Source organism: Bombus fervidus, chromosome 9 (genome assembly GCF_041682495.2).
Source record: "Bombus fervidus isolate BK054 chromosome 9, iyBomFerv1, whole genome shotgun sequence".
NCBI lineage: Eukaryota > Metazoa > Arthropoda > Insecta > Hymenoptera > Apidae > Bombus > Bombus fervidus.
In genome coordinates, this window is record NC_091525.1 from 6,643,269 (window position 1) to 6,671,205 (window position 27,937).

General features: G+C 43.7%; 1 protein-coding gene across 3 annotated transcripts in view; it reads right to left on the minus strand.

The window, feature by feature from the left end:
* Positions 1 to 1,121: 1,121 nt before the first annotated feature.
* Positions 1,122 to 27,937, minus strand: part of Eip93f (Ecdysone-induced protein 93F) — a 71,560-nt gene continuing 44,744 nt past the window's right edge. The window contains exons 3-10 of one of the 3 annotated variants that reach the window (XM_072010188.1): positions 21,101 to 22,017; positions 20,683 to 20,997; positions 19,855 to 20,094; positions 19,577 to 19,656; positions 14,425 to 14,857; positions 11,841 to 12,081; positions 10,094 to 10,982; positions 1,122 to 9,074 (exon numbers count right to left, since the gene is read on the minus strand). In XM_072010188.1, the coding sequence (XP_071866289.1) occupies positions 7,748 to 9,074; positions 10,094 to 10,982; positions 11,841 to 12,081; positions 14,425 to 14,857; positions 19,577 to 19,656; positions 19,855 to 20,094; positions 20,683 to 20,997; positions 21,101 to 22,017 (4,442 nt within the window). In that variant the 3' untranslated portion in view covers positions 1,122 to 7,747. Of the gene's footprint in view, positions 9,075 to 10,093; positions 10,983 to 11,840; positions 12,082 to 14,424; positions 14,858 to 19,576; positions 19,657 to 19,854; positions 20,095 to 20,682; positions 20,998 to 21,100; positions 22,035 to 27,937 lie in introns of all 3 variants that reach the window. The other 2 variants (XM_072010189.1, XM_072010191.1) reach the window with 2 other exon arrangements.

Below are 27,937 nucleotides of genomic sequence, written 5' to 3' on the forward strand. Positions count from 1 at the left end.
TTCTCGATCCTCGCCCATGCACGTCGTTCTTCGTTTTGCTCCTTCCCCCTTTTTGATTCGATCGAAAGACATCCGAAAAAATGCCGGCAAAAATTGATCCAGGTAATACAGCTTAGTTTTCAGTTAAGCGATTAAATTTCGCAACGTCTTTGTACAATTGTCCACGAGACATCGAACTGGATATCCTTCGAAGAAAAACGCGAACGTTCGAAGATAGAGAAAACGGCGTATCATACTTTGTCGTCGAATCGACGTCGGCTGCTTCTTGCAGTGTATGCGAGTACGTGTACGTGTTCTATGTAATATGGTAACGTGTGTCTGTGTGTGTATGTACGCGTGTTCGTCTGTTTATCATATGTATGTTGTACGTGTTATTCTTATGTGAACGACAGGCCAGCTCTTCGTTGATCACGAAAATCCCAACATTCGAGAATGCGTGAATTGAAAATAGAATTTAAAAACACGGTAACCTAGCGCGTAACAGTTCGTTTTCTTCATTTTTTCTTCGACGTCTGTTTGACGTGTACGTGTGTGGGAGTGTAAATGAGTGTCGAAGAGTGTTTCTCGCGCATGTGTGTATGCGTGCGTGTGTGTGCGTGGATTGTGTGCGTGTGTATGTGTGTGTATGTGTGTTAGCAAGAGTGTGTTGTCTTTGTGTGTGGCGTCAGTGTACCTAATTGCACTTATTCGACAAAACGGAACGTAAAAATGAACGCAAGATGGCGGCCGGACGGCCCTGGAACGTATACGGAGGTAATATACTTTTAAAATTTAGCTTTAAGGTCGCCCATCTCTATTTTTTTTCTCTTTTCTTTTTTGTTCTTTTGCCTCTATCCCGTTCACTGCCTCCTGACTTTAAACCAACCCCACCATAGAACTAAAACTTCAGTTTGCTGCTACGGTATTACATTCGTCGTTCGTTCTGTTGCGAGTCGTAAAAACGTAACGTCGAAACTTAGGCACAATTTGGAACTGTTTAGACCATTTCTACACGACCCCACCCCGACGGTGTTCGCGCGTCTACCGTTCGAAGAAACTGATTGGCCAATTTTCAATCGGTATTTCGTCAGTCTTCTCCAGTTAAGTTCTAAGTTAGTTCGATAATCGATACGAGGTTCGACTTGTTTCTTTTTTGTTCTTCTCCTTTTCTTCTTTTTTTTTTTTCTTTTTTTTCTTTTGATTCAAACGAATTACTTCGAAAATTATAGCGCACGAAAGAAACGAATATAGAAAGAGTTTTCAATGGACGGCCATCCAATTTTACTTCGGCAACCGAAACACGCGAACATCCCCTACGCAAACCATACCAAACGTGACGATACTCTGTGAGGTAGCTGACATTGAGCCGTTTCAGGGCCAATCGGACCAAATCTTCCAGTTTTTGGAAACACGAACCACCCGAAATGATCGTCGTTGCTCGATGTTGCGAGGCTGACGAACAAAGTAACAAATTATACGATAAACGATTCAATTTTGACGATCGAGAATCTAGACTTAGAATTTCAAGCGAAAAAATCATTTATTCTCTTCCTTCTCGTTTTTACTTTTATCCTCTGACGTAATTCCGGGAACGAGAAGAAAATCGTGGTTGGTATTCGAATGTTCTCGTTTGCCCGCGGTGAAACGGAAAACGCGTAACGAAAATATATAAAAGCGATGAAAAAACGAGAATCTTTGGGCCCGATTTTCCGAGCAATGCCCGCCATCTTGGTCCCGTCTGACCACCGGTGTGGATAAACGTAATCTCGCGATCTCGCTTCTCCCGTATTTGTTTCATCTTTTGGTTTCTTTTTGTTTGTTTGTTTGTTGGCTTTCAATTCGCTCTCTCTTACTCGTCATTTTGTCTCCACACGCCGTAATTACAATAGTATTTGTTTTTTTTCTTTTATATCCGTAATCTTACACATATACACTAGCTGGTTACAATAATTTGTGAAAAATATACATCAAAATTTTGTTACTTTTTACATCACAGATATTTTAATATAATATATCTTCTTTTAATTCTTAAAGATTTCTTTTCCTCCCCGTTTTCGACCAATCCGTCTCTCGCCGGATCGTTTCAGCGTATCGCCCGCGACGTAAAAGGAGACGGCCGGAAAATCTACGAACGCGAAATCATTCCTCTCCCGACGTATCTCCCGCGAGAACGAATTTTGAAATGCCTTTGAAGAAAAGCCGCGTTTGATCCGATGAAATCTGGCCTGCGATTTCGAGAAGCCGATTCCACGACGCTGCCGCTACGTCGTGTGTATTAATACAATTCTTTAGTTCCGTGCTAACTGGATTTCTTATTCTCGTCCCGCCGTCTCCCTCGAAGAAAAAAAAAAAGGAAAAAAAAAGAACGTAAATCGACACTTCTCTCTACAGTCGCGTTGGCAACGATATCTGCCCTAGCTTATGCGACCTCGTTAGATCCACCCTAACACTCCTCTCTAGCTATTCCTTTCAAAGAACGAATTTCGATAGGGAAAATTTTCCTAAAACTGCTGTACACGATAACCAATGGACAGAATCTGTCCGTACGCCGATAATGTTTAAAATCACAGAATGCTGTCCAATTTTATACTTCTTACGTGAATATTTGCCCGCAAAAATAGAGAAGCATCTCTTTCATTTTTCTAGAAAATTTGTTTTCCTCTCTTTTCACGTGTATTTTGTCAATCGTACCAATCGGTTCCTCAATGTCCATCGTTTCGGACACCAGAACGAAGAAATTCCGAATTCCCCGAGCCGAGAACCAATCGTCCCTCGGTCTCGTCGATCGAAATCGCTGTGGCAGACACGTTGACGCGACTGTGTCACTGGGAAATCATTACACGGCAGCCTCGTTAATTACGCCGTTAGCGCCGATCGTCCCAATTGTCGCGATTCAGTCGTCCCGTTCTTAGCGAACGCGGACGAGTCTCGTAGCTCTCGCGTGTCTAATTCGCGCAGGAGTCGAAGCTGTCGTCGTCGAACCAGAAATTTCCTCTTCCACCATTCCTCTCCCTTCCGGAAACCTCGCGGATCGATCCCACGAGACAAATTCGCGATTACCATTTTTGATTATCACCTCTACACGAATTCTCGAGAAGTCATTTTGTGCGTTGTGCATCACCGAATCGAAAGTAACAACAAAATTTGACACTGCTACCATCCCCTCTCCTGTCTGTTCCTTTCATTTCTTCTTCTTCCTCTTCTTCTTTTCTTTTTTTTTTTTTTTCTTTTTTACTTTTAATGTGTTTGAAAAGAACGAACGAGAGCAGCGTCTCGCGCGTAACGTTTTTTCAGACAGGACATTTGCCGGAACCATTGAACGAACGTCGAAGCTGGAGAAATGGACGAGTAGAGGAAATCTCCGGCGACGATGAGGTCATCGATCTCGCGGACATAAGTCTAATTGCAGCGTCGCGCCTCTTGTTTCCCTCGGTTGTAAAAGCCGCGGGAAGCTACCGTGGAACCGCGCGTGGATCGACGACGACGGATATCGACTCCTGGTTAGAGAACGCGTGCAGAACGTCGCGACGTATACTTTTTGTAACTGTAATTGAATTAACGACAATCATAATTTACGCACGTTTTACAATCATCCGCACGATAAATATCCATTTTTCACATCTAACGATAAATCTTTCGTAAAAGGGTATTATCGGGAGTCTCTGTTGTCCCGGGTGTGTCGGTGAACTGGATTTTTGCAAGGTAGAAAGGTGAAGAGGATTCGATTAAATCGGGGGAGGGGGTTAGAGGGTTTCAGGGGGTACGAGTAAAGTTAGAAAGGCAAGGGGGATGAAGGAATGGGAGTTAGGGTAAAGGGCGAAGGGGAAGAGGAAGCAGGAAAAGAAGGCGGTAGTTGGAACGAGTGTAAGAAATATCCTTCCCTTCTTTTTTTTTTCTTTTTTTTTTGGTGTAGTGCCTGACGAATGTTTAGAAAAAGGTATCCTTTCCTTTTTGTTTTTCTTTTCTTTCGAGGTATCGTGTAGGTAAGATCACACCGAACAATTTACACTTTGACGCGAAGCGGATAGTCGGCTGGTGAGTGATTAGAAAGGGGTGTGTTAGTGGATACAAGGTTAGAAGGAAGGTTTTAATTTACGTTTACACACAATCATGATTAGTGCTTTGCTTTTCACTTGTGTTTTTCTGCTGTTCAGCTTCGATATTAATTTTTTTTTATTCTTTAACCCTAAGGAGACCTTAACGTTTACACTCAATAACTTGTTATTTTTTTTTTTTTAAATAGATTTCCGACGCGCTTCTCTGCGTGGGTGCGCTTCACCCGTCTTTTTTTTTTCATTCCCTTTTAGAGTTTTCCTCCTTAATTCACGGTTTTTTTGCTTTAAGTTTAGGGGTGGGTAAATTTTAAGTTTAGTTCCAAAAAACACCGAGAGAGTAGCCTTGCTTATACGATTTACTTTTTTTTCGTAAGGTATAATTTTTTTTGCGTTAGTAAGGAATTTTTGCTTTTTTTAAAACACCGAACATACATGCCTTATACTTTATGTACAGCCTAGAGTCTTTCAGTCGTTACTTTACTTAAAGAGAGTCATGAGATGAGTGCGTGAATTATCCTTTCGTTTCCTCTGTCCTCGTCCTTTTTTTTTTTTTTTTTTTTTAGAATCAGAACTTGTGAAATCCTCCTCGACACGCGAGAAAGACGGAAAAATCGTGGCCCGCGGTGTGTACTTTAACGCGCCGAACTTCACTATTTTCCTCGAACGTGGTAACGTTTTCTACGCGTGTTTCGCTAAAACGAGTCATTCTGCTTTCGAATTCGCCTGCTTTCATCGATTTCGTCTTGGTCCAACGTCCTGCTCGGCTACTACAACTAGCGAAACGACGAAATCACCACTTCTTCCCTTCTTTTCCTTTTTTTGTATTTATTTTAACGTGTTCATTCTATATAGTCAAGGATCTCCTGTCGAACGGAATTCTAATTTGAAATACGAGAAGATACCTCGATAGTCGCGCGCACGACGCTCATGGATAACCTGCGAAAAAATTAGTCAAAAGAGGAGGGACTGGCGTTCTTCGTGTCGTATCGTCGCTCACCGCGACCGAAACGATCGTGATAGAATTTCGAAATTTCGATTCCAGGAAGTTTTGATGTTCGCTGGCCTCTTCCTCAGAAATTACATGATTTTCTGAAGCTTCTATCGGCTGTGTTAACGTCAGAGACGCAGATAAAGTCCGTAACGATGACGATGGTAATAAAACGTTATATGAATTTTGCAGACATTAATTTTTAAAGATCAGTCGCATCGTTCAAGAGAAGCGAAAGAGGAATTCTTTCTTTAATACTCAACGATGCGACTGATCTTTGCAAATTAGACTCTCTAGAACTCGTTACGGTAGCTGCCGTCATCATAGTCACCGTCATTGCCTTTATTAATGACCAATAAGAAGCTTCAAAATGTCGTTTAACGTCTGGAAAAAGTATCAACGAACATCGGAACGTGTCTCTTGAAATGGAAATCTCTGAATTCCCTTATTAGAAATAACGATGGCCGATCTTTTCGACGCGTTCGAATTTCATCTAATTTTGCTACATTTTTTCTTCGACGCTAAAAGGAAAACACCATCGAGATACAGTCGTGTGGTTCGTAGAAAAAGTCAGACAGGAAGAAACTAATGTCCGATCGTACGAAACGTCGTCACACTCGCCTGATTTATCGTACGTTTCGATCGTCGACCACGCGGATCGACTATCCAGAAGAGAAAGGGAACCGATTCCTCCCAGAAGCGAGTGGGATGTTTTCCTCGTGAAGAAATTCTACGAACGCCGCCATTACAGCTGCTTCTCTTCCTCTACGCGATAGAAAATTTGCAATTCGTATCAAAATGCGTGGCGTTGCCGCGCGTAAGAAAAATTTTTGCACTTCGGTAAAGAACAACCGAGTGGAGAACAAGCGCACGCCTATACATATAGCAATCCTTTTTCTCCAAATGCCTTATATACATCTACGCGTTTCCATTTTCTCTTTTTAACGTTTTCCTCGTACATCTCCCCTCGCCGTAGTTCCATGGAACAAAACGATCGTCATCGATGAGAGAATCGAATTAAATTCATCTTTCTTCCCATTGCTTCTCCAAACGATATTCCCAATGTTCTTCGTTTTCGAAACGTAACGCACATGTTCGTGAAATATTTATTTTTCGTGCATCGATCAACGATAAGAGCGATCGTTCCCTCATCGATGAAAATCGTTTCGTACTCTTCTAAGCAGCTTATTCCCGCTTCCCTCTTTCGTCCTTGTTCGATGCGACCCGTTTAAGAGGGGGTACGCGTTTTTACCGAACGCCAGCCTCGAAATAACCGAGATTAGAGAAATATTGTCGCCTTATGAAAAAACGTCATCTATACGCGCGCCAACAAAAGTCTTGGCTCGTTCTCGTTTCGCATACGTTCGTAATGACCAAAAATATATGTATATATATATAATATATAATATATCATTCCTTATATAATTATGTTGCTCCTTACGAGTTAAGTAATGTTAGTAGTAGGTAATAAGTTTTTTTTTTTCTTGCATTAGGTAGTTTTACATCGATAGAGGAAAAAATACGTTGTTGCGTCGGCAATTATTCTTATTTCTTCATTTTTTGTTCGTCTTCTCGTCGCGTTCGCGCGTTCAAAATGTCTATCATCGGCCAACGTATCCGCGCGCGTTGTCGACCGGACAACCCTGCAGAATTTTCATCGCGCGCTCCTACCCAACGCGTATCTTCTCTACGGACGCGTGCACGCGCGGACTGTTTCACGTGCTGCTTCGTCTGTTCCCCGTTTTGTATTTTAACGCCGGGCCGTTGCATAGATCGGCATACGGTAATACCGTACACGCGCATTCTTGCTTACCCGACGGTGTCAGAGGCGTCCATATGTACGTGTGGAAATAAGTGTATCACCGAGCGAATGAATACGTCTATCTGCGTGTCTCTGTGGATGGCCATGTGTGTGTATCGTGTGTATGCATTCGGTACAATAACGTTACATCGTGTCTTGTATCCGTTTCTTGCCTTCTCCTCGAATCGAAATATCGCCATAGTCAAAAAGGTACCGGTACGACCTACCGTCAGCTGGACGGAGATCGAGCGCCGGATACATGTTACTGATGGAATCGCAGTGGGTTCACGGGTGGTTGGGTAGCATTTACGCATTTCTGTGTTTTCCTTTTTTTTCTTTTTTTCGTTACTCGCTTTTCCGTCTTTTTTTCTGTTTCCTCTATTGCCTCGCGACGTTCAAGGGGCTTCCGGGTGGAAAGGGCAGGGTCAGGCTCGGGATTACTACCGTTTCGTGCCACGTTTCGCGTTTTCTTCGAAACGTCCCTCGTCCTATACACGCACACACACACACCAACGGAGGAGGTGCTCGGCTTTCACGCCCTTCTCCTCGGAAACAGTCGCGCGTTCGCTTTCATAGTCGACGCGCGACGAAGTCGTGCACGAATTTCCGGTTCTTTGTCGGTTCTGGCCGATGGTGTCGAGGCCAATCGCGAGACACAACAGTGACAATTATCGAGTACACGTTGGTGTACATGCTTGAACCGAAACAGAGGGAGAAAGAGAGAGACAGAGAGAGAGAGAGAGAGAGAGAGAGAAAGAGAGAGAGAGAAAGCGGAGGCCGAGGATCCCCGACCGTGGCAACGTGGTGTGTAAAATGCCGGTGCATTGGGCGGGAATGTGGACTCTTACCGTCTACACGGATCGTTCACCGTATATTATTCGTTACTTGTATACTTTACTGATCAACGATACCGACTTTCTTTTCCTACTGCTCAACGGAGTCTTCCATACTGATAACGGATCCACGTTGCTCCGTCGATTGCTGGCTGTTGGTCTGCTCGCCGGACCTGTTGTTCCCGATGTTGTAGCCCCGCTGCAGTTGCACAACCAGTCCGCTCACCGCATCGTATTCCTTTTGCTGCTGTTGTGGCTGCTGCTGTTGTTGTTGCTGCGGTTGCTGCTGCTGCTGCTGTTGAGTCTTCTGGCTCGAATGATCTACTATAAGCTTACTATCACAGGCACTTTTTTTCTCAGTTGATACGGCGTAGAGATTGTGTAAGTCCGGGTAGTGATTCAGCTGCTGCTGCTGTTGCGGCTGCTGAATGGTCAGAGTCTTTCTATCGCGGTCTTCCTGTCCACCGTTGTGAACCTCTCGTTCCCTGCTACTACGATCGATCCTCGAGTCCCGGGTACTGTCCTCGTCTCTGCTTCCGGCCCTCGATATCGAGAGAGGTGTCGGTGGCGATGTGAGTCGATCGCTGCCGTCGTCGTTCCGGCCACGTTCCGACGGTGACGGGCTAAGGTCGACGGTGGGCACGCGTTCCGGCCTTTCCGGGATCGGCCTACCGGTTGTCGATGGTCCCCTGTAGCTCTCGTCCTCGCTGCTATCCTGAGCCAGCCTCGACACTGGCGTTCTCCTCGAGTTTCTGCACAGTTGATCGATCAACGTTTTGCCCCTCATCGATTCCGGAAGTTGTTGCTGCGAGGACGACTGCTGCTGGTTCCTCGCGTCGGTCATCGCCCTCTGGTCCCTTGGAATTCCCGTCTCGAGGCTCGACCTGATCAAATTGTCCAAGAAACTGCCGTTCGCTCCCGAACCATCGTACAAGCTCTCGGATACCTCCCGTGGTGCTTTGCTCATCGGCGTGCTACGAGAATTCGAGGTTCCAGGTGATTCTGCGGTGCCAGCAGCGACGCCTATCCCGTCCCTGTCTCGTTGTTGGTGTTGTTGTTGTTGCTGTACCATGGCCGCGTTTCTTTGTTGTTCCTGCAGACCGCGGATCCTACTCGTCGCGAAGTACTGTTCAGGTAGGATCGCTGGAACGTTCGGCGCTCCTGCCATGAACGGCGATGGCATGAACGGCGGCGGACTCCAGAAATTGAACGGCGTGAATGGCAAATGAGGCATGCCTTCTATGAACGGCGGCATCTTGATCCCGTTGGGTCCTGGGATACCGCCCGGTGACGTGAACGGTTTCTGTGGCTTTAATTGTGGTTTCTTGTCCGCCGTACCTGGTCGTATGTTCGCGGCTGCTGCCGCCGCTGCTACGGCTGAGGTCTCTTTCGTTTTATCGTCCGACTGCTTCTGGTCCCTGGAAATAATAACAAAGAAGTTAGTAGAAAGAAGTAGAAATGCTACTCTTGGCAGGCAAAATATAGACGTGAAATAATATTAGGTTGTCCGAAATGTATCTTTCGTTTTATAAGCAAATAATAGAAGCACAATGTTTTTTGTTTTATATTAGTTTATTGAATTATGCACAAACATAATAACAGAAATAGAACGAAATGGATCATACCTAATTCAATAAAATAATATAAAACAGAAATTGTTGTTCATCTGTTACCATCTTATGAAACGAAAGAAACTTTTTGGACAATCTAATATGATTTCGTCTGTAAGAGTGGGAGAAAATTGTAGGAAAATTATTTATGTTCCAGCTATCCACGTACGAATCAGATAAACAAGACCGTCCAAAACTTATGTCTCCATCAATCGAAGCAATAATATTCGAAGCGTATCGTCGGGGCATTAACGATACGCCAAGACAAGAGTTTAGGCTAAAGAATAAGAAGAATAATCACGACATCTATTGTAACAATGTTAAACTTTACGTAAACGAAAACTCAACAAAAGGGACAATACACGGCAGGAAATTTAATCTAGTCGTACGATTGAGATAAACCGGGCGCGGCTATGAGATCGGGTCAAGCATGAGCACGTACCTGACGCAGATTAACCGTGACGCGAGATAGCGACAGTCGTGCTCGACTTACAGTGTCGATTGTTAAAACGGGGTCGACTACGCGTAGACGGAGACTTCTGAATTTTTCAAACATTCCGATGATTAACCGAAACCGGCTCGTCGATTTATACTCCTGCGTGCTCTTCTTTCATCGGTTCCTTTCAGTTTTCCGAAACACGCAGAGGTCTAAACCGTTTGAACAGTTAAGATTAAAAAAAAAAAAAACAAAAAAACACGACTTCAACGACAGACCCGTAGACGTAAACAGTAGATGATCTGCCGTTGCTACAGATTGGCTAAAGCGTTCACATGCTTATCGAACGATATAATATAAGCAACGATCCACAATTAAGACACGAACGTACCTCTTCCTTGGCCTCATCAGGTGCCGTTCCTTAACTTTGTACTCGAGGGTGGAGTGTGGTACTCCGTAATAACTGCCTGCGCGATGCACGCTCATTTCACCCCGCTGAACCGCGCGCACAGCCTCCACCAGACTATCCCTGTCGTAGTTCCTGTACTTTCCGCGTTTCGGTCTGGTTCCTTTGCCACCGGTAGCTGGTTTCGGTTTGTTCGCTTCTTGGGCCTGCGGTTTCGCCTGCGACTGGGCTTGCTGCGACGCCGGCTGAGGCGGTGTGTATCTGCCTCTTTTGAACGGACTTGGATCCGTCATTATCGCTTGCTGCGATTGTACCACTGCGGCCGGTTGACATCCGGGCATTCCGGCTGTCGCGACCGTTTGACCCTCTTGGAATTTGACGCTGATGCTTTTCGCGATCACGTCGCGGAAATTCACGGCCACCGTTTTCCCCACCAACGAGTTGGTTGGGCTACTGGTGCCGGAGAACGCTGGACTCGCTCGTTCCAGGAGACCCGGACTCGAGGCTGCTGTCGCGGCCGCGAATCCTTGCGCAAATGCGGCCGACGTTGGCTCGCCGTTTTTGCTCGAACATCCAGGCGTGCTCGCGGGCTTGTAGGACGGAATCTTGAGGATCGCTCTGCCTTGAGCACTGTCGCTCGCCTCTTCCTCGATGTTTGGGTTGAAGTCGTCGTTCGTCATCGGGCCACGTTGCTGCTGCTGCTGCGTCTGCGACTGTGCCTGGGCTTGCGGGTGCGTCGAGTGCGGTTGATGGTGATGGAGCTGCTGATGCGGTGGCTGCGACTGGTCCCCGTTTACGCTTTTGTTTAGCCTCTTGTCTTCGCTCATCAGCCTTCTCATCACCTCTGGAATGCGATAGTCTTGCGTCTCCATGCCTGTTAATACGACAGAGATAGTTTCAGTTATCAATCAAAAGGAGCGTACGTGTTTGTTAAGAAATACGATTTCGTTGGTTCTTCACGCCTACGAACATTTGTCGTAATCGCGGATTAGCCCCTGAGAACTGTTTAAGCCACTTAAACGAACTTTCATTCAGAAAGTGGAAAAAGTGTCGCCGACCCGTCGACCACCATCTGGCTTCTATCGATTTCCGAAGACCTACTCGCTCATAATACACTTTTCGACTTTCGTCTCGGCCCTTGCTATACACTGGTCAGCGAATGAGACGGTCTAACGTCTATCGGAAATAACCCAAATCTCGTGTTTCGACGGACGTACACCATTCCATGCACTTAACTTTCCTACTATGGTTGCTATCACGAATTTTATCTTCCACTTGCGAAAATACTGATTTTCGTTTTTACTTTTCCTTTCATTTCCTCTAACCTCAGCTACACACATACCGATAGATCTGCGAGCTATAAAATATATTTGCACATACTCTGCTTCTCCAAGCGAAGAACTTTTCTCTCAGATACTGCGATACTATCTCCATAGTACGAATGAATCTTCATAATACTAAATAACACGGAATATAACATATACTTGCATTTAATAATACGCAAATGTTATAACAACTACAACGACGCGCAAATACTTTTCGTAATCGCTGCGTGTACTATGTATAATTGTAAAAAGTATATATATAATACGCTGACAGTAGTTCGAGAATGTTTCAACAATATTTGTCTTCGTAGGAACACGACGGGCTTAAAAATTTGTTGGTTCAATGTTCTTAACGAAAGAAGAACGAAAAGAACCTCACTGGAAAAAGGGTTAAGCGTGTTTCTCACCTTTAAATGGCGCAGCTGCTGCAAGCATCTTTTGAATATACGGGCCGATGTTGGCGTGTTCGAGCCCTGGCCACTCGGCTCCCGTCTCGTGTCCTCGTTGTAGCAACGTTCTGAGGGAATCACCGCCGCTTCCTTCGAGGGCGGAAAACCTGACAAGGTCTTCCAAGGACAACAGTGGCTTCAACAGAGCTTTCTCCACTTCTTTCTCCTCTTCCGCTCCGGATAGTTCTTTGTCGTCCACCTGTTAAGAATATTTCTTTCTAGCGTATTCCACACATTCTAGCCGCGATAAGGAAACGAATATTTCGAAACACGAATCGTTAACATCGATGGGTCCTCTCGAGGAAAGTCTCGTCTTACGTCGATCTTTATCGTAAAATCGGTATAACACTTTCTTGGCGACATTCTTTTCGCTAGCAGGCGTTTCATCGAGAGGCGTTCTTCTGTGTTTGTATTTGCGTGTATGTCTGTGTTGTAACAGTGTCGGTTGTCCATGTAAATATACTCTCCTTCGTCGAATGCAGAATGACCAAGCGTCATGCAGGAATTTGCCAGATAGAATTGTTCGCAAAAAGCATGTACGACGTATACGAAAATAAAAAGGACATAGAAACAGAAAGGAACGCTTTGCTCAAATGTTATTCTCATGTAAAGTTTCCTGCATCGGGGCCATTTTTCGCGCGAAAAGAAAGAGAAAGGCAAGGTCGAAAATTGAAAACCAGCTCGAAAGTGTCTCGCTCTCCGACGAATAAAAAGGACCCGGTGCTACACACCGGCCATTGCCTCGTAAATATTACTCAAACAACATGCATTCAAACTAAAAAAATCTACCAGGACTAAACTACCTGCGCTTCTCCTAATGACACCAGGCAGAACGTCGTTAAAAAGGAAAATGAATCATCAATTATTCCGTATTCCAAGATCCATTTCCCAACAAGCGTCGTGCATCGTTTGAATGTCAAGATATTACGGACGCTTTTGGAAAATTAATTTTCGTCTAACGTGTATCAGTTTCTCGAATATATGTTGCCGGATAAGCAACGCCACTTGTCAGCATGCCTTGCTATTGCAACGCCACGTAGAAACGATTACTTCCTGACATTCCCTTGCACCATAAAATCGACAGCTGTACTAGTGATACTGAAGCACGATCGTCTGTACAAAACACATCGAGGATGCATGGTGTCGAGGTCGGAAAAAAAAGCGTATGTACTCGTGACAACGAATTCGAGGGCCCTAAGAGCCCGTCGCGAACAAAAGCTCGCATCCAAGAAGAACTCTCTCCTCTCGGCTCGAAACGATCGTCCCGAAGACTTACCTCGAGTCTTGCAACCTCGCCAAGACCAAGCGGCCGTGTGTTAAACTACAAATAGTGAGATAAAAAAGTTAAACAGCCCATGCAAAAACATTCGACACTACTGAGCATCACGGCAACCGATAACGAACCGCGTGAACCGATGCATCTTCGTATTAATCAGCTTCATTTTCTTTTATTTGTAGTCAAATTAGAAGATCGAATATGCTCGTACGACAGTTGCAATCTCTTGTACCTGTATATACATCGCGAGTTGATCGGTTCACGCGAACTCTACGATCACCGTGGCAGAGGTATGTTTTGGGGAAGCTCCATTCGTTCTTCCTAACCAAAACCACACTTAGATACAAATAGGCGGTCTTCCTTCGCGAACGAATTATCGAGATTCAACTGGTCTTTTATATCACTCTGCAACCCCCCTCCCCATTCCCTCTCCGTCATATTCTCTCCTTGTCCTTGGATGCGTCATCTTTCGCTTAAGATAAATCGCGTCCAAAGGCATCATCTCCTCTATCGAGCGTAATCTTTCCTCGCAACGTCCGATAACTTATGATTAATGACGGTGGAACGTGTATCGAACCTGAAAGGAACTGCACGGTAGACTTTTTAATTAAACAATCACACGTATACGAAGAATTGGAAATCGAATCGAACACATGCAGATACTTTAGAGACGGAAAATCACCATCGAATCTTTTACGTAGAAACTTGTACGAGAGGAAACGTTTTCTTTTCCTCTTTTTTTTTCGTTCTTTTTCTTTTCTTTTTCCTCTTTTTTTTTTTTTTTTTTTTGAGAGATGAATATAATTTCTCGATTTAATATTGGAAATGTTGGGGCGATTCCTCCTACCGTCACTGACACGATTATCGGACATTCTCGACGTAACGATAACTCGGTCGACGACTGTCACCGAGAAGGAAACTCGTGCCACCAGTGTCAGAAGAAGCGTGGTTTCGAAAAACGAACTACGTCCTAGCGATCCACACTCGACCCTATAAGATACTTTCCAGTTTGGACGCTCTCTCAGTTCGGTATATTTGCTATTACAATTACTCAATCTTCGATCAATTGCCAATTCTCAATTCTCAGTTACTCAATTATCAATTCTCGATACTTAATTCCCTCTGCTATAGAAAGTTAGGTACAGATACAACATGATTTATCGTATCATCGCTCTTTTATTACATGTTCCCGCACCCTCTGTTTGCCTCTCACTTCTTCTCTCGCTTTCCGGTTTCTCTTTCTCTTGTTCTGTCCCCAAAACCTACCTCATCCACTTGCGGGGGCGGAGTGGTCGCGGAGGCGTTTTGGGTCGTATTTGGTGGTGTTGTAGTTGTAGTAGTAGTAGTAGTGGTGGTGGTGGTGGTGATGGTGGTGGTGGTGGTGGCTGGGGCGCCGGGCTCGTGAGGGTGTGAGTGGGTGCTAGACAGGGACGCGTCCCTTTCGCGTTCCATCGCAAGCTTGTAGACCTTGTTGCGCAGGGTGCTACGCGGTATCCCGTAGATCACGGCCGCCCTTCGTGTGCCGAGCTTGCCACTCTGGATATCCCTGAGCGCGGCTTGCAGTTCCTCCTCGGTGTAGGCCCTCCGGCCACCCCCGGCACCCACCACGGGGACACCACCGACGCCTGCCGCAGCTGCTGCTGCCGCCGCCACGGCCGCCACTGGCCCCGTCATACGTGGTTTTGCACGATAACAAGAACTAAAACATTCAACATAGTATCGTTTATCGTATTATCCATTCGCGTTACCATTTATCCTCTCCTTTACTCGATCGTCTAGTCGCTAGACTGCAGACGTTCATGCAATTTTATATTTTTGTGAATGAAACTAAAGAAATAAAACCTAGACAGAAATCTAACGGGGAGTCATTTTAGGAAAGTGTTTAACATAAAATTGAAACTACGAATCGTATATACCGATAATAAGTCTTCGTATGTTACTCGAGCTTGGGATTATTTTTAAACTCCTTTTTTATTAGAAAGATAGAATTAGGACGAAAATCGTGGAAAGAACGTAGGCAGTCAGAAACAAGTCAATGTTTAATCTTGCTATTTCTTATCGCCCTATTGCATATCTCTCTATCCCGGTTCATTTCAAATTTCTAAGCCGCTTCTCTGTCTGTTCGATCTACTAAATATCACAACAAGTATTCTACTTTTGATATCTCATTGAATGTATTCCGCAGATATTTACAACTTTTCAAAAATCCATAAATATCTGCAATCTACTTTGCACGTTGACGTACCGACGAATCGAGATTCCAGATATCTAATGAGACCCGATAATTGCACAATCACGCTATATAACACGCCATACCGATATCCTCGTAACGAAGTTACTGGGTTATCGGGTGGTTTTCGTACCATAGACTCACGTGTAGAAGCGGTTCATTGGCCAAGCTGTACCAACGTTTGCCAGCCACGTGGCCGGCGAGGTACGCGCACGTGTTGTACACGAGAAACGAATCGATCCAACAGAGTGTGTCTCGTTAACGCTTTGATCTTTGACCTAGCCGGCTGTACTAGAACGAATTCTAGCTGCGAAATTAGACGGGCTAATGGCGAGAGAGCTGTCAGTTATTACGCAATTAAAATGTTCCTTGAATATGATTTATATGAGCCGTTTAGAAGCCAACGTTGAACAACTTTATAAATTTAGAAATACAGAGAAGTGATAACGTTGCAAACGCTGTTTTTTTCAATTTACCTTGAACTTTGTTATCACGTTACGACTATTTGAACGATCACGGTATGAAACACGGAGAAAGATCAAAGTGGAAAAATCAGAGAAAATCAAGAAAACGATCGTTCTTCGACAACATCCGCGATATTCATTAAATTAATATACCGAGGGATTCAAAATTGTTTCCAGAATTTCACATCGAACGCACGTATCCTGAATTGGGTTGAATTATGGGAGTAACTCGTTTGTTTCTTGGGGATCGATCTTTAAACGCGTGTTTATGTAATGAAATTAAGGAATTAATAAGAAGTTGAATTGTCCAGTTTGGCTTCTGAACGACTGCATACGTATCGTACATAGCCGATTTATTCGGCTTCTTACGTGTCGTAAGTCTCCTGTTATTCTCCCGCTGATGCTATACATATTCATCGAATACCTTTTGTTCTTTCTTATTTCTTTCTTGCTTGCTTTCTCTATCGTCGAATTAAGAAATTTCAATTCGTATCGCTAATGGCAGTTCGTAGAATCAAATGACGCAAAGACGACAGGTAGCAATCGGGCTGCTACAGTCTGTCTCGTTTAACAATAAGATTGATAGGAAGAATTCCACGTAAAAGAAGTCGCCGCTTGTTGGTGATTCGCAAGAACCGTGGCCCCCCATGATGAGTTCGTCGACCTATTCTCTCTCGGACAGCAAAGTAAGCTGATAAAAGTGTATTTCGACCGTTCTGCCCCCTCCTAAGCTTCGCCACCGCTTCGAGTGCCGCTTGCAACAACCGTATCTCTGCAGCCTTTTATTCTTTATTCGCCGTGATACCTGCTGCACTATAAATTTAGCTTCCCTCTAATTATCCTAATTTCAACATTATCCTAATTAACCATTCGACGAAAGATTAACCCCCGACGATGTGATAACTGCAATTCGGAAAGGGCGATTTAGAAAATAATTATTTCCTTTTCGTCAGGATTTCTTTCGTTTCTGGTATTAAATACTAAAGATACTTACTCTCGTAAGAAATAAATGTCAGTAATTTTCAAACTTCAAAGAAATCGCGTCCAATCTCAAAAACAAATGAGAAAACAGTTAGATTCAATGTGAGATTGTCTGAGAATAAAATTATTCTTTCGTAAGAAAAAAGAACAGAAAAGAAATGCGATTTATCGTATTTTTTACCTGTGACCTTACTATACTAATCATCGAATGACGTCAAAATAAAAGATCAACCAAAATGAATTTCTCATGACCCTGCGTTATCCTCTTCCAGCTATTTAATGTCTAATCTATATGCTATTCCTTAGAGACATAAATAATTAGCGCTACATCGTTGAACTCGTAATTGCTCCTATTTTAATCCATCATTGTCTGTAGCACCGATTAAGATAAGAGGCGATTGCGGTCTGACGAAAATGATCAATAAACGCTTGCGAGAGAGATCCGGTGTCGTGTGGTCACGTGACGTCTGTTATCTGGAATTTCCACGCGGTATAAGAAAACTTTGTCAACAGCATCGACTCGAACGATTGTTCGTCCGGTTGATCGTTCGAGCTTCTAATTTTTCGACTTTACTCGCGTGGTTTCGACGGCGGGCTATCTTATCGTTAATTGCAGTAGCGCGCATGCGCCGACGCGAGCCGAGACTCTGGCCCCGTCTCCTTTTCTCCAGCGTTCCTCTCCGCGTTTCGATCTTTCTCGCGCGGCGTACGACACACGCGAGGTACTTTGTGCCTTCGATGTGTCAGGAGGTGCAGATTACGGTGGACTAATAATAGACGACGATAAAAATTTGACGCGCAAAATGTTCCGCGGGGAAAACAGCGAAAACACGAGGGCAACGTACGGACACGGTTCGCGACTTTGACTCGGCGTTATTCGTCTTCTCCCTGTTTTCCCTCCCGCCGTTTCGTTCCTTCGATCATCATGCCATTTATTCATTTTTTTCCCCACGAATAACGTCCGCTTCAAGGAACGTTATATTATTTGGAATCTATAACGTTCTTCCATTTCGACTTACTCATGCTGAGATTCTTGAATTTTTCATGTCTCGACCTTGTTTTCGTCTCGACCGAGAACAAGATTTTTAAATGCTCGCTTCGAATGTTCATGAAAATTAGCAAAAATCTGTAAATCTAACAATCGGCGAGAATCATATTAACGAATTAAAGATACATTCCTCTTTAGACTTTTTTGTCAGACACGTTGTAACGCGTTATGCTATCTGAACTTTCGATAAAGCGAACAAAGACTACGTACTTCGCTAAAATCACCAAAAGTCTCAATAATAATAAAAAGTTTATTACTAAAAGTTTAATAAATAAATCAAATTTTTTTGTAGAAGTTTAACACCGAGTGAAAAACGTAGAACGAATTATAAATGTAACGAGATTTTTATTGTATTCATGTGATATATTGCAATCCGTTACCCTACCTGAACTTCGTACAAAGTAAATTAATTACTTTAATCATCTTTGATTCCTATCTGTAACGTTAATTCCTAACGTTGATTTTTATCGTCAAACAAATTAAAGATTCGAAAGATAAATGTTTCCAGAAGATATTTAGCATAATAACGACCGTGTCTTATTTTTATGATAAATTTAACAAGTTTTTCAACAATGGTATAACACGATTCGCTAGAAAATGATTGAAAGAACGTAACAGGGTTAAGAAACATTGAACTTGCCGACGCTTAAGTGAAAACTTGGGAAGACAGGCGGTTCGTGTTTTATCGCGAAACGTTATTCAAGAGAGCGCGTCGATTTTAGCTTTTAGAATTTTTAGCAAGGATCTTCCGATTTCTCTTCCGTTCATCTTCGATTAACTTTCACGGCCGATTCGGGCGCGCGCGAAGTTTCTCCTCGCAATTTTCGAGTCACCCTTTGGAACGGACGCGATGTTGAACCCGATAACCGGCAGGTTTCGTACGAAATAAAATACCCACTACCATTATATGTATATTTTCATTCGACAAACGTATAAACGGCCGTACGAGCGCGATAATTTTCGCGGCACGCGAATTCTATTGAAGAGATTAATGCGCGGATAACGCGTATGCTTCGACACGAGTGTTTTCTAAACAAACCGACAAAAAAATTGTAACAGACTTTCGTGCAAATTTTCGTAATGAGTAGCCGGACGAGCAATGGGATGCTCGGCGGAAAATTTTCCGAATAAGCAAACAACGAACCGTGGAAACTTTTTAATTACCGTTTCGTACGCTGCCGCTATAGATTCGAATCGTATACCGTGCATCCTATTTAATGACACAACTTCTGTACGATATAAAAGTATCCAAGGTACGCCGAACGATCGGTATGGCAGCTTCGGAACGATTGTATACTACAGTACAATCAGCCTTGACAGAGTGCGTCGTCCATTAAGTCGTCGTGTTCGAACACGAATCTATTCTCGATCCTTTGGAATACGCGGCATACGGAATGCGATCAACACTTTCTTTTGCTCGCGCGGAATGCAAATACCTATATCAGTGCTGGCTTCGTTTCGCTGCGAGGTGTAAAACGAGTCGCGTGATAACACTGGCAGGAATCGACGCGCTTCTCATTCTGGTTACTAAGCATCACAGACGAATTTCAACAGCGTCAAGACGACTTCTTTTTTTTTCTTTTTTTTTTTTTTTTAGACAGCGTTGGAAAAATACGACCAATAGCTAATTTTCACCGGTGCATGGCGAGAACGCGAAATCGTTAAAATATTCTTGTTAAGAAGAAGGTTACTTACTTAAAGATACTCTTGGGGTCGATACCTGCTGTCATCCTCAGAGGTATTTTCTGTTGTTCCAATAGAGATATGTTGTTATCCTGCGACAGAAAGCGTCATCGTGTCACGCATCAGCATTTTCTTTTTTTTTTGGTAGAAAACGCTCTAGCGTCGTAAAAATAAATGATAACGTAAACGTAAATGTGAGAAGACGATAATTGCGTTGACTCTTATGTTTCGCGTTTCTAGACGCAAAGGAGAAGGAAAGCGAATCTACCCACGCCAGAAGGAGCACGTACCTGAGAATTTTTCGGTTTGGCCGAGAGGTCGAGAGGTTGGTCGGCTGGCGTTGCACTGTCCTGATGAGGCTGCACCCCAACGAGAGGCGCCTCCCTTGGTGGCAGACACCACTGAGGCAGTAAGGTAGGGTAGGTACCGGTGAGAGCCGCGGCGACCACGGACGCCGCCATCGGGTCCACCTGGACCGACATCGGTGACTCGGCCGATCGCGAGCTGCTGCTACTGTCGCTCTGCGGACTCTGCAGGATTCGCGACATCGAACGTTATGTTCGTCCGGCTCGTCATTGGTCGGCGGAACACACGGAAAGGAACTGATTACCACCGGCGTGGGAGGGAAGAAACGATCATGGAAAAAGGAGCACATCCTCGTCGACGTTGGAGGACAAATCGAATCCTGATCAAATTCGCTTTTCGCCACGCAGGAATACGGGTCCGCCTTCGTGAAACTTTTATAAGGGCGGCGTGTCAAAGCGATCAAAGCAACGGATGCGAAGAGACGTACTCTTTTGCGCGTGATAATAAAGAATTGAACGTTTCCTAGTGTCCTGCGCCGGAGGACCGATATCTGTCATATATCACGTAAAGCGTTGTCCTTTCCGCGCGATTAATTATGCGCTTTGAAGAATTCCGCGTTGGCTAATGCAGTTTTATGCGCGACGAATCGCATCATGGTGACAGAGCATTCCGAGTCAAACCGGTGACGAATAAATTAGTCCTCCAGCTAAATTATTCTTCGATCGATCGTGAATTGATTCGTATTAAATAACGTCACCATGATGCGAACAAGACAGGTTCCGCTTAGCCATGGTTACGAGAATCGTACTTACGAGAGGTGGTTGATCATCGTGCGGTAGTTTGCCGTCCAGGCAAAAGTAACATTTGTCTAGCGGCTTCCAGTCTTCTGGCGGTGGGCTGGTGCGTCGGCTTCCAATAAGAAACGGCGGTACCGCGTTTCTAGCGGCTGCTTCAACCTCCCGACACGGCAACCCTGACCTGATCGCATCCGAATCCGGCGTCGGTGTCGTCAATATCGTTGGACCGCCTCCAGAACTCGGCACTCCTTGCAACTCCTCCTCCGTTTTCACTCTCAATGAACCCTGCGTCACCGGTGTCCGCTCCAACGCGACTTCTTCCGTTCGTTCCTGCAACAAATACCGTTACACGTTATTATTGGCTTTCTTTTCAATTATTTCACCCTGCCCGCCCCCTCCCAAGAAAAGAAAAAGAAAGGATTCTACAACGAACCTTGGTCCCTTCCGTATCTGTAGCGTTGGCAGTCGGATAATCCCGAGATCCTCGATCGTTCTCCCTTCTCAGAGGACTGACGGGCCTGTCGGCGTCTTCGTCGAGCTTCAGCCGTTTTTCCGCTTCGGCCTGCCCCCTTCCATCCTCCTCTTCCTCGTTCTCTTCGTCGTCCTCTCTGTCGTCGGTGGCCTCTCCGTCGTTCTGCCGGCGTTTGCGTCGCCGCCTCGTCGCGATCGTCGTGGTTCCCGTGGTCATAACAGCGGTGGTGTTCGGCGTGGTGATCGTCGCGATCGTGCCGGTCGCGGTACTGGTAGCAAGTATGCTCGTTCCCGTTGTCGTCGTTGACGTGGTCGTCGTGCCCGTCGTTACCGTGGTCGTCGTCGACGTATCCGCGGTCTTCGTAGCCGATTCCTCTCGGGCGACACCGTTCGCGAACTCGTCCTCGCCGACCTCGACTTTGATCTCGTCTGGCCTTAGGCGACGATCTTCTTGTTGCCGTTGTTGTCGTTGCTGCTGTTGCTGTTGTTGCTGCTGATAGTGACGGTGGTGATCTTGAACGGCGGAGGGCTGTAGGTGATGGTGGTTCTGCAGGTGATGCCTTTGCAGGCTCTCCTGCTTGATCGGGCCCGTTGTCGTCGCCGTCGTTGCCGCTGTCGTCGTCGTTATCGCCGGTGGCACCGTCGTTGTCGTCGTTATCGTTGTAGGTAACGAGGAGGACGCAGGATGAAGCGGACGCGACCCAATTTGTTCCAAATTCCCGGGCACCACCGGGTCGCAGGACGACGAGAACGCCGGGTAGAGCCGGTGGTGGGGCTGTGCCGTCACTGATTCGCTGCTGCGAGTACCGCTGTACAGGGTGTCCTGATATTGCTTCCATCTCCTACGGCCCATCAACTCCTCCGCTACCCGTTCCAGACCTGCGACACCATCGTAACTGCATCAAACAATGATGAGCGCCACTTGCCCGCAAACCCCTGTACAACCACTTTTCTAACCATACGTTCCAAATATAAATGAGACTACTCCTATTTGCACTATGGCAGATTCGTCTTGCAAATTTTCGAGGCGTACTGAATTTTTCGTATCGATTAAAACGATTAGATTAGATCAACAGTGTCTGTTACTGTCACGAGCAAGCTTCGCGAACGCATACCACCTAGCCCTTCATTCTTACAGACTCGTGTATTTTTATTTCGGTATGGCCGTACGAAGACTGATTTTTCTTTTTCGTTGTAATTTGTCAACTTGTTACATTCGGACATAAGCACTTTCAAAATAGGTGATCTATATTTAGGGAGTTTTTATAAAGAGCCGATGACACGGCTAATGTTATAGCAATCTATATTTTTGAAATATCTAAAAGAATAACTAAACCGCATATTTTCAGTGCCCCGATCGAATAAAAAGGGAAATTTTGTAATATAGAATTGATTAATAATATATGAAATTTTAAAAGTTACTCCATCACGAAACACGATGAATGTAACTTGTCGTATCTTTTCCCTGTGGTTTTCACACTTGTATGACGTGGAAAATTTTGCAAGCTTCTATCATACTTGTTTTCTGTTGTAGTTAGAACATATAGATCATGTGCTTGTCAGATAGTTTTAAGGTACCTGCAGCAAGAGAATTCTAAAAGCAAAGTGGGATTATGTGTTCGATTATTGTTATGTTTGGAAATATGCTCATACACTGACATATACAATTAAGTTGTTAATTATATCGTAATTGATACTTTGTATTGCAATAAATTGCCAATATATATAATATAAGTAATTTGTACTTAGTTTCGTTTAAAAAAAATTCTCGTTCGCATCTTATTTGAGATACCTGATCGATGAGATGTTCAAACAATTTACGAAGAAAGAAACAACTAGGTATTTATTTTTACGCGGACTCCGTGAAATTTACTGAACTGTTAAAGGGTTAATCATCGAAGTCGCTAAAAGGGCAACGATAAATCATTGGCAGAGAAAACGCGAGGGCCGGAGGTCGTGGAAAACGCAAGTTGCTCGCGTGAATATAAAGATCCGTTAACCACGATAGCTCTCTGGTAATGCACGTTGATGTCGGAATCACCAAAATCGCATGCTCGAGAAACCGACCGGACGTGGTGGTTTTTTGAAGGACACGGCGGTAACACGCACGGCCCGGTATATCTGACAGAATGTCGCAACGAAGAAAATTGCGGCACATCAAAAGTGGCGATGCAATGCGAACGCATTTGCTAATGTTTCCTCTTCTCTTTTTTCGCCAATCGTTCTATCGGATTGCTTTAGCTCCATTGCCATAACGATTCTCCCGCTTCGAGCTGCCATTTAGAAATCCCGTTCCGTAAACGATACTCGCTATTATAGCTTTTTTTGTACGTTCGAGTCGCTGTACAGCGACTCACGCAAGCATTTGAACATTTGCTATAGGACATTTTTCTGAATATATTACGTGCGTTACGTGAAACTTTTTGGAATTCCATTCACCGGTTAATGAGATAAATTATTGTAATTACGTATATCGGTAATATTGGAAACCGATTTGAATGTGCGACAGTTACGAGACATATACTGCAAAGACGTATTTAGTAAAAAAACGTACAATAAGCGTCGAAATAATTTTTTGATCACCGTGAAGAGTAGATATGTTTGCAATAAATATTTCCTAGCTTTTATATATATTTTCAGGTTTGTTTCAAATCTCACCGATATAATCACGCCAGTCGTATATCATTACGGTGTAATAGGCTTTCACAAGTCACTGTACACCACTGTGATTCTCAATCCTCCAGGTACAAAATTCGCTCGATTTTATGAAACCCGAGAAACGTCGAAGAATTGCGGTATTTCTAATTCGATGACTATGGGCCGTAATTCTTGTGCAAGTAATTCGCGACGCTCCTCAAAATCGCTATCGATAGATGCAACGATAACAGGACTTTTTAATTTCCTTATCCAAAGGTCAAACAGTCGAACGTTATCGTAACGACGTGCCGTGTCTCGTTGGTAACGGCAAAAGGTTCCGGAAAAATCAAAATCCGTACCGATATCATCCTGTACAATTTTTAATGCATCGCTTGCGACCGATATTAATTCTCAAAATAAATATCCAACGTGAAATATCGAGTTCCAATGTAAATTCAACCACGTTTATTTTTCCCTCGTGATCGATATCATGATGAAACTGTCGACAATTCTATTTCGAAGCAACGGAGTAAATGCGTGACGACACAAAAATGGTCGACGCATGTAGTCGGTGAGCCAAGAAAAAAGTCCACGTAATCTCCTACAAACACCACGATAAAAATTCTCGATACTCGTACTCGCTCTATTCATCGACCATGCTCGAATTGGGCCGCAAACGCGTCTCTTCGCAGAGACCCACTTTGAATGCGTCAATTGATTCTAAACAGACACCCGGTACGGTGGCACGCGTCCCGCAAATGCACCATAACTGTCACGTCATTTGGTCGTCGCGTGTGCCACGAGCACATGCCAGCCGATGAATGTACGTAAATATATTTGCATGTGTAGGTAGAATTCGCGTGCGCAAGGAGATGGAGCGTGGTGGCGATTTTTCATGGCTGCCGCCTTTATTTCTCGCCGAATTGATTTTGTCGTCCAACCAGCGCGGGATAGTCGCGCCGATTAAACTTCGAATCCATTGCCGCGAATTTCTACCACGTCGACCGACATCGCCAACTTTTCATACCGAACCGCGCCAACGTACGCGAGTGATTCTGCGCGTACTCTTAAAATTCCCGCCTTTTGGTTCCGCTTCTTTAAACCCTTCACTTCCTGTGTCTCACTTTCGCCTATAACGATATAACACGCATATGCCGATTCAAATTGTAGCGTACGAAAGTATAAGAGAAAGATAAGAACCAAAATTTTGAGAGTTGATAAGAAAAAAAAAAAAAAAAAAAGAAAAAATAAAAAAGAGAAAAAGAGAAAATATCAGAGAATATAGTACGTTCGGTGAATATCGATCGATAAGGTTATATTAAACGCTAGGTTTCGCTGCAAAAGGAGTGCGCGCAATGAAAAACATCTGAATAAATTATTATTGTTTGTCGAACGTTTCGAACGAATGACGACGCCCCCATCGTGGTAGCCCATCGTCGTTTGTACGGCCATTATTTAAACGCTCTAGTTCCACGCAGCTTATCAAATACAGGTATAATGCCAGTTTGCGGAAACGCGAACTGGATCTGCGCCGAGCGTCGCCGCTGCGACATATCTGCTTGCACGCGCTGCTGTCAGAAAAACGTATGACAAGCATTACGGTCAGGGCTGAGTTTATACAGGCGGACTTTAAATGCAACTCCAGCGAAATGTGTTAGTTTTGAACGGCTAAGGCTTATTTCGTAATTGTCCCTGGGTCACGAAAATCGAATTCCTAAATCACCTTCGTGTATTACCGGCCATCCGATTTACGACTAGATGTAGTAGGCGTTCCTATATTTTCTGCAAATTCGACGTCCCTTCCTTGCTATCGTCACACGCCCATTCTTCGTTTCTTTCAGGCGAGTCAATAACGTGACTAACGTATTTCACGGTAACATTTAGCCGCTCGTAGATTTTAATACTGCATCGATAAGAAGAACACAAATTGCACAAGTTAACGCAATCACTATAATTCGCTAATCGGCGTATTTAGAAAACCTCGAACTTCTTCGTAATCGAACTGAGCATGCATCGAGACAACCACAACAATTATACGAATCATCATCTCGCGAGAACGTGCGGGCCCCAAGGCCGCGCAAGTGAGTCATGAAAATCTGTCCAGAATAAGGCGATCGTTACACGAAATTTTTTTTTCTACGTTAAATTTAGCCTTGTTCCGCGATGACGTCAAATCCAACTCATCTACTGCCGCGAAAGAACAAAAGGAACGCGTTGTGCTCTAACGCGCGTACAAGAACAAGGAAGATAGTCGAGATGCAAACATTTCTTTGTATTATTTAGCTCGTGAACGATTCACGCTGCTGGTCGTACGAATATCGGGACGTTTATCCTGCCGAATTTAATTAAAATATATTAACTTTTTGGTATTTTCGAACCGGTGGAAAACGAAGGTTTATCACTCTATTTTCTGTCATCTTTGCTGCTCTTCGTCAGATTGAAAGTATTTGGACTTTAAAACGCAAAAGTCAGTTTTCGTAGGAAGTAAAGAGCGAGGGAAGGTTCAAATGTTTCAACGTTATCTTGAAAAATCTGTGAAATGTGCTGGATACGATAGTATTAGGTCGTCCGAAAAGTTTCTTTCGTTTTATAAGGAAATAATGGACCCACAATTTTTTTTTTCATTTTACATTATTTTATCGAATATACGTATGATCCATTTTGTTCTATCAAGATAAAGATTACAACGTTCGACACATTAGGTTTCATGTTTGTATAAAGATGCGTAGTTGTAAAAGACGTGTCTGGAAAAGAAAGACACTTTTCGGACAATCTAATACTTTGTCTAAGGAGAATTTGACATTTTAACTGGATAAAATGTGATGTTACAATTAAATTGTGTGTTTCTTACTGTTCTTATCTTCCAATTATTTGGTTAGAAATTTGTTATTTCGTTTTTGCGGTTTACAAACTACGAATCGAGATTTCGATGCCATCGAGTATCATAGAAGCTTCATAAATAATGAACTTGCAACTTTATTCTTTGTTGCGATTCGCTTTTATGATACGAAAAGAATATGATGAAATTTTAACAAGGATAACAATAAAATGCTATTTTGCAAAAAATAACTATAGACGTCAATTTCACTTACATACGTCTTTATAACTGGCGTCATGGATTTATAATTAGGCTATGGATATTTATGCATTTGTGGACAATTTGAATGTGCAAAAATATACAGAATACGCACAACATGGAAAAATATACAAAGTTGAATATTCTTTCCAACATTTGAAGGATGACAAACAATACACGCCACGTTTGCATAAGCATGTTCATAAAAATAGAAATTTGCATAAACATTAGCAGATTACACAGAATGTAAAGTACTAAATGAGATAGAATTTGTAAAAATTGTTGATTAAATGTATAACGAGTAGGTGTAAGTCCTAATACGTAAGTACACAGTTATACTTATGACCAACAGCGTACACGTATGATACGTAAATACGATAAACGTTAATCACACTAGATAAAAACCTAACACAATTGGACAACCATGACAATTTCTAATTTAATTTAAAAAGATCGTTAAAAACAATCGTCTCGGGATTAATGATACTATATATGCAATCGATGTACTTTCGACAGCGAATGGCAGCTAAGATTCCCCTTTTCTTCAAAAGGTCTGATCAACCTCGTCCAAGAGTATCCGAGTGTACATATACCTCAATCCGCGTCTACTGGTTGCAGCATCATCGACCTTGCATATAATCAATGGGTTCTGAGAGAATAATCTGCTAGGAAAGTAGCAATCGCGCTATTTCCTCTCACCAAGTTCTTCGACGAGTGGGCGGCGAAACACGGGATCCGGATTTCCAAATGAATGAACGTAGCCAGCAGAATGCAACGATATAGGCAACGGAGTGAGGAAAGAGGAACAACGTCTCTGGGGACGAAACGTCTTTTGCAAGACATTTTCTAATGACGTAAACTGCGCCCAACCGAAAACGCAATCTACGTCTCGCAGTTCGTAACGTTCGAACCAGACCCTTCCAAGTTAAACTGTAAATTGTATCGTTCGCCACGATTATTTAAGACTGATGGTTCTAACCAACTGTGTAATATGGTACAAACGCTACACACTGTTAGGATACAGACACGACACGAAGAACATCTTAAGAACTTAACGCACTCATATCACTAACCATAAACTATAAT